The sequence below is a fragment of the Rhizopus delemar genome, genomic scaffold (assembly GCF_000149305.1).
Source record: "Rhizopus delemar RA 99-880 supercont3.12 genomic scaffold, whole genome shotgun sequence".
Taxonomy (NCBI): domain Eukaryota; kingdom Fungi; phylum Mucoromycota; class Mucoromycetes; order Mucorales; family Rhizopodaceae; genus Rhizopus; species Rhizopus delemar.
Window position 1 is genome coordinate 1,241,831 of NW_027137838.1, and position 7,364 is coordinate 1,249,194.

Here is a 7,364-nt window from a genome sequence, read left to right on the forward strand (position 1 = left end):
GTAAAAAAAAGAAAATACTATATAACAGTATTTCCATCCTTAGCTTTTATAGCAGCCTGGGCTCTAATCGACATACTATCAATATATTTATAACAAACACGGCTATCAAATTTTTCCCATTCATTTTTAATTCGTTCCCATAATTCTTGGACACCTCTTGCCCTTTGTTCATATAGAGCTAATTTCAACTTCAAATGTTTCCTCATATGCTCGATTGGGTTCAGGTCAAGCGATTGAGAGGGTCAAGGCAATACTGGGTACTTTGCTTCTTCTTTAAGATAAGCTGTTGTCGGATCGTTATCATGCTGAAAAATGAAATCACCATCTAATCAGTAGTAATTGAGGGCATCTGCAAGTTCAGTTTCTAGGACATGGATATAATTCGATGCAGTCATCCTGCCATCATATATCTCGCACATATACCCAACTCCATGGGAGGTTATACAAGCCCACACTATAACACTTTCACCGCCATGTTTTACGGTTGGAATGGGCTTCCAGGCAGACTCCAGTAGGATTCAACTCCATTAGAGCCCCAAACGTCGATTTTCGACTCGTCAGGGAGGATAACCTTTCTCCATTCGTCAATAGTCCAGTTTCTATGAGCAAGTGCGCAATCCAAGTGCACTTTCCTGCGTCTTGCTGACAAAAGAGGTACCTTTCTTTTTGGTCGGGCTTTGATTCCTAGGCTTTTTAAGACGTTTAGGGTGCAGCCAAACCTATAGAATTTGGCATTTTCTCAAAAATAAATGGTCACTTCATGACCAAAAACTAATTGAATGGCTGAAATAACTTAACTACTTCGTATGTCTCTCTATACACCTTACGTTCCTTTCTCATTTTTTATCCTTGAACCTGAAGGGTTTTTTTTCTAAACATCAAACCTCCAAACGGATTGATCTGGTCCAGGCGGACACTTCTTTATTTTATTTTTTAGCGCTCAATTGGACCTTTAATAAAATATGCCATTTAAACAAAAATAAATGTCAAGAGTTTTTTTTTTTGTATTGCTTGTGAGTACATGGAAAAAGATCAACTTTATTGGTTGATTGTGTATTGTACGCCCCGACGGATCAACAGCATTTTTAGTTTCACGAAAATATATTTACAATTGTTGAGGACCTCCCAAGGTAGTTTCAGGACCAGAAGCAGCGGCTTGTAGAACGTCGTCAGAAGAAATACAAGCAGCAATCACTCTTTGTCTTCCAGGATCAACAACAGCAACATCCTTCATGTCTTCTTCATAATTAATCAATCCCTTCTGTGTTAAAATTTTCTTTTCGTATCGAATGGCTTTTTCCAATTGTTTTTGTTTCATTTTAGTCATCACTCGAGTTGTTGTCACACTGGGTTGAATACGACGGTTTGATTCCTTGGCGCTTCTGGCCATTCGACGCATCTTTTCTCTAGAATGTCCCTTGGCTTTATTAATGTTACTAACACCTCCCATTATTGTATTCTATTGAATTATAAAATAAAAAAAATATAAATGTCAAAAGTTTAACTTGTTTTTGTCCACTTTGGTTAAAACAATTGTCGGAACTAGCTAACGAAAATTGGCGGGAAGATTGCGCCTAATTGTCGCATATCTTCTGCATCCGTTTTTGTCCCTCTCTCTTCCTAATAAAAATATAACATAATGATGAATACCCCCCCCCTTTTTTTTTATGAAGATGGACATGAAAACATTTTTAATGAAGAAGGAGAAAAGGATTACGATCCGATGGAGGATGTTTCAACACATGTCGATGATCCCAACATAGTTCTTGAAACAATAACTAGTCGACAAATTTACTTGAGCGTTAAGCGCCCCGGAAAAATTGTTGAAGAGTCCTCAGTTAGAAAGCCAGTCGAAACCTAGTAAGTTGAAATCATCAGTGAAGCTATACAACAACTACAGCGACTTTACCAGAGAAACATTTATAGACCGTATGCTCGAAAATCCTCAAGAGCGTGAACTAGTGGCCAAGGCTGCAAAAGACTTACATATTAATTACCGTACTGCGTTAAGATGGTGAAAGTATTACAAAGGGACAAAAGAGGTTGCATATAAAAAGTCTGAACAAAACAGTGGTCCGAAAAGCTCATTTACAACCGAGCATAACGAGTATATAAAAGAGCTACTTGATAATGATCCCCAGTTATATTCAGACTACACAATCAATAGTTTGACTGAGCGATTTGAAGACTTTACTATATCAAAGTCGCAAAGCTTAATAATCATTTACGAAACACAATGCTCATCACTGTGAAAAAACCGCTGTTTGAACCTGAAGTCAGAAACTCAGTGGGAAACCTACAGACGAGATTCGAGTGGTTTATGGAATAGAAAGATTCTGATCTGGATTTTACAAAAAATTGTATTTTCATTGATGAAGCCAGGTTTCATATTAATATGAGAAATAATTGGGCTAGATCAAAAAGTGGCGGCTCTGCTATAGTAAAACAACCAAAAACTAGAGCACAATCTCATACCATTATCGGGACTATTCACTCGTCTAGCGTTGTTCACGTTGTCATAAGAAAACATCCACCAAGAAAAGAAACACAGACTGCTAAAAAAATAAAAAAATAAAAATAAAAAAAAAAAAAGAGAGAGAGAAAATCTAATAATGGAAAGAAGAGAACTGCAACCGAGATTAGTACAGAGGATCCAGAAGTTGACGACAATCCTGCCGATAATAAGCCAGCACCAAAAGGTACAACTGCTGCTCATTTTATCAAATTTATGAGCGAGCTTCTTAATGTAATGGATCTTGATGAAACTTTTAAGGGAAGTTACGTCGTTATGGATAATGCTTCTATTCATAAATCCAAGTCGATGTTACGGAAAATTGAAAGTAAAGGCTACAAAGTCATGTACCTGCCTCCTTATTCACCTGAATTGAACCCTATTGAACAATTTTGGGCAATAGTTAAAGGGAAAATGAAGTGTGATCGGCTTATGAGTGAAGAAAATTTATCTAGTAGGATTGGCGATGCCTGTAATGATGTACTCATCAGTGATCTTTATAGCTTTTGTAGCCACTCTAAACGCCAAATCATTATGTGGACGCATATAGAGCGAAGGGAGTCCAACCGTGGAGAACGCCCAACAAAAACAGGAAACAAAAATACTTCTACAACTGCAATGGTAATACCTTGTGGTAATTATCAAACAATTCTCTAGTGTAGCATATCCTATTACATATTTTGTATTCAAGTGTCTCAGAAAAATTCTGTAATAGAGGTAACTTTCCCAACTTCAGCATAACATTGTTTTCTTAACATAAAATGTCTAAACTCAAATATATAAAAAAAAAGAAAAGAATTTCGTTTTTGAGAGATGCTTTAGATTTCGGTTTTGTATGTGATAATCATATCTTTAACAAACTTCTTTTTGAGGAAAACGCTTCCAAAGGATTAAAGACACTAAGTGTCTCTCAAAACCAAAGTATTAAAATGAAAGGAAGAGGAGTGTTATATTAATTTTTTTTATTCTTTAACATGTATTATATGTATGATAATATAAACAAATATTATTAATCTTTTTTTTTTTTTTTTTTTTTTTTTGAACACAGATAAAAGCGTATTTTACGACATTGAAAGTAGCCACGAGCAAAAGCAAAGATAGAAGCATACTTCAGTTTAGACTGAGTAGACTTGAGAGTACCGGAATTAACTTCATCATTTGAAAATTCTAAAAGCTCCATGGCTTTAGCAAGTGCAGCTCGATGGCTTCATGGTCAACAGGACATAGCTTCAGGTTGGCATTTGGATAAGAAATGTTGCTTTCACCTTGATAGACAGAGGCTTCAAGTCTTGTGTAGATTGAACATCACCTTCACGCTGTTCCTCTACCATGAAATTAAAACGAATACAGCATACTATACCAATAAATTCAATCACAACAAAGTTTATTGACTTTTCCATGACTTCAAATATATGGTTCTTTTAAAATAGAGCATTTGGAGACATGTTTTTCCTACGTTGCTTTAAATATGATAATTCAGGCATACGCTGCTCATGATAGTCTATACAAACGAATTGCTTCGATATATATAGCAACCTATGGTCCTATCACTTCCACTTAGGGCGTCCGCAGACTACTACCCGCACTTGCGCAGAACAAGCAGATTCCTTTGCTCTCAAAATGTTTAACACAGAAGGAAAAACAATAAAAAAGGAAAAGAAGATTGCTGTTAAAAAAAAGTTAGAAAGGCCTACGCCATATTTAATTTGCTATTTGTACAAGCTTATTTGCACACATGCCACATACTAGTTCACCTCCCCATTTTTTTTTTTTTTTTTTTTTGAAAAAAACAATTCTTATACGTCTTGTGTAAGCTCTCTACTGCTGCTACTCACTAATGGCGAGCGCTCCAATCCACCCTCTGACTTCTACCTCCCACTGCCAAACCATTTTAGTGCACGATGTGGAGGGAACCATGGTGTTGACGAGTAGCTCAGTAGTTAATTTCTCCATTGACTTTTCCTCTCTCCTTTTTTTCGCTCTTGTGTGCTCTGCGAATGTTTTTTGTTTATCACTTCTTTTTGTTTCTTGAATATGACTGTAATGATATTTATCGCTTGTCAATATACTCCTTATATATTGTTGTGCTCCAAAGATAATCATTGTATAGCAACCAAACATTATTAATGATTGATATTGCAAGTGTATGGAAATGTAGACTTGTTAACATGGATATATATCTACCAAAATAGACTGGTGAATGAGGAATAAGTGCTTATATTAAATTATGTAAAGATCTGCATAAGGCTGTGGGCATTTCGTCATCCGCATAGTACATATATTAATACTTACACTGTGAAAAGTATATAAACTCTGGACATATATCATTAAATAAAGGCATATATATAATTTTGGGTCCCTATTGAAATCTCCATTTTTATTTTTGTGAATAAAACATATATATTAATAAAAATCTTCGTCTATACGTCTTGTGTTTTACTAAAAATGACATATCCTGGTTACAAAGAACTTAAAAATTATTTAACTGGCAACAAAAAGCTGTCATTTATTAAATTTGTAAACGACAATATTGATATGCTTCCCATGTGGTCCATAGAAGATAATGCAAATACAGGCTCTGCTTTATTTGGTACCTGGTATAAAAGATATAAACAAACCTATGGTGAATTCAATGAGACCTCAAAGAATTTAAAAAAGCCACAATACAATTATCTCATTTGGAATTTAATCATTGATAAAAGCAGAAGAAAACGATTAGAATCAAGTTATCATGAAGGCGTATTAGGCTTGTTAATAGAAGCACGACGCTCCGCCACTGAGGAAGGAAGACGTTTACTCAATCCTGGTACTGTGGCCTTTCATTCTACTGATTATGGCAAAATTGCAGCCGATGAAAATGCCCAAGTGGTTGATGAAGCTGATAAAGGCGACTCTTCATCTGAAGCAACTCAAATATCAACCGAAAATCATGAAACTGACGTTTCACTGGATTTATTGTATCCATTTGGTGCAAAGAAGATATTAGGCAAGCTTACTAGGGATGATGTGCAAAAAATTAAGTATTTTGAAATTAAAGAGAGTAGCATAGTGGCCCGTATGAAAAAGCATGTGATAACTCCTTTATTGAAGAACTCATTAACCCCAACAGAAACAGAAACAATGAAACTATTATTATCAAGCGACATAAACTTTGTGGATTACGGTAGTCGCTCTATTTAAGGGTGGATATTCCAACAGTTTTGGCCACCCTTAAATAGAGTATACCCTTAAATCGAAGTCACTTAGTATGTATTGTAGCTACATTATAGACATGTTTGTACAACATGTTTCCACATAGGCCACTGTCGGTTGGTATAGGTTTGATAATTGTGTAAGGAAATTAACAAATCAAAACTTGCTTAAGACTTGATCAAATTTGCTGGAAGGATGATATACGAGTCGTAGTCTCAATAATTTTGATGAGAATAAATATATAACAAAATTTATTTTCTTTGTTTAGATTCTATCTATAAACGTGTGCGCCTTTCTTTCTCAAAAAATTAAGCTTTTGGATCAAAATACTACTGGCCAGCTTAATCAAACAGAATTAGGTGAATGGCTTATGAAGAAATTCAATTTAGATCAACCACTTGCCCAACAGACTATATCAAACATTCTCAAAAATGCTGAACCGTTATGTAGTAATAATGTTGTCAATAATGGCAAAAGTCTAAAGTTTGTTGCAGACATGAACAATAACAATCTGCCAGTCAATCGAGACTCAATCCTTCGATATGTGAGACATATTGCTTGAGTGAAGTATAGAATCCCTGAAAATGAAATTTCATTTGCTTCTGGATGGCTCACCAAACTTTTTAAGTGAATTGGAGTAAAATGCAGGTCAATGCATGGTGAAAGTGTCTCGCTAGATATCACTTCTGAAAGCATCCAGAACGAATTGAGGAAGATAGAAGAACTTCTTGGGCCATATGATCCTGTAGATATCATGAACTTTGATGAAACAGGTTTATATTACCAGCAACCACCAAGAAGAACCATATGCTCCGAGTCGCTTGATGGCCTAAAAAAAGCAAAACTCGTCTGACAGTTGGGTTGCTCTGTAACTCGGATGGGACTCACAAAGGGCACCCAGTTGTTATCGGACAACATAAGAGCCCCAAATGTTTTAAAGCAAGAACTAATTTGTTATCCATGACTGCCATTGGAAAAAAACATGAAATTGAATACCATTATTCTACTAATGCTTGGATGACAACATACGTGAAAAAGTTAAATGTTGCTTTTGGAAGACAGAATCAAAAAATTGCTCTTCTTTTGGATAATGCGTCCGTTCATAAAATAAGAATTCCGCTCAACAATATTAAATTGATATTTCTCCTAGCAAACACGACTAGCAAGCTACAGGCTCTGGATACAGGTAACCTATTATTTATTGATAAAACGCTGTATAAGCTGTCTTTTTGTTTTACAGCTTTCTCATTCATATTTTGTATACGCAGGAATTATTGACAGCTTTAAGGCACACTTCCGAGCCCAGCAGTACGACCGTGCTTTATGTCTGTATATCAGTAAAAAGTTGGATAATCCGAATGTTTACAAAATGGATCAAGCTCAGGCTATGTTTTTTCTAGCTAGTGCATGGCTTAAAGTAAAACCAGAAACAGTAAATGGAATGCTCCCAAATCTCCCGGGAACTTTGACAACAAAGTTACTGATGTTAGCCAGCTGAACCTTGAAGCCATTTCAGACAAAAGTGCATACATAGCATCAGTTACAATGGATTAAGGAGTATCAGGATTGGGCAATGGATGACTGGCAACAAACCGTGTACTTTAATAAGATCAAGGTCAAAGTATAGGGCTTTGATGGTGGTGACCACTATTGAAAAAGG

At 35.7% G+C, this 7,364-nt stretch overlaps 2 protein-coding genes across 2 annotated transcripts; one reads left to right on the forward strand and one right to left on the reverse strand.

Annotated features, from left to right (window-relative positions):
* Nucleotides 1–1,105: 1,105 nt before the first annotated feature.
* Nucleotides 1,106–1,450, reverse strand: RO3G_13757 (uncharacterized protein; the record flags this gene model as incomplete). Its single annotated transcript, XM_067668341.1, has 1 exon — nt 1,106–1,450. The coding sequence occupies one exon, from the start codon at nt 1,448–1,450 to the stop codon at nt 1,106–1,108; it is 345 nt and encodes a 114-aa protein (XP_067524442.1).
* A 3,507-nt stretch (nt 1,451–4,957) lies between these two features.
* Nucleotides 4,958–5,692, forward strand: RO3G_13758 (uncharacterized protein; the record flags this gene model as incomplete). The annotated part of the gene is made up of 1 exon (XM_067668342.1): nt 4,958–5,692. One exon carries the CDS (start codon nt 4,958–4,960, stop codon nt 5,690–5,692), a length of 735 nt encoding a protein of 244 aa, XP_067524443.1.
* Nucleotides 5,693–7,364: the final 1,672 nt, after the last annotated feature.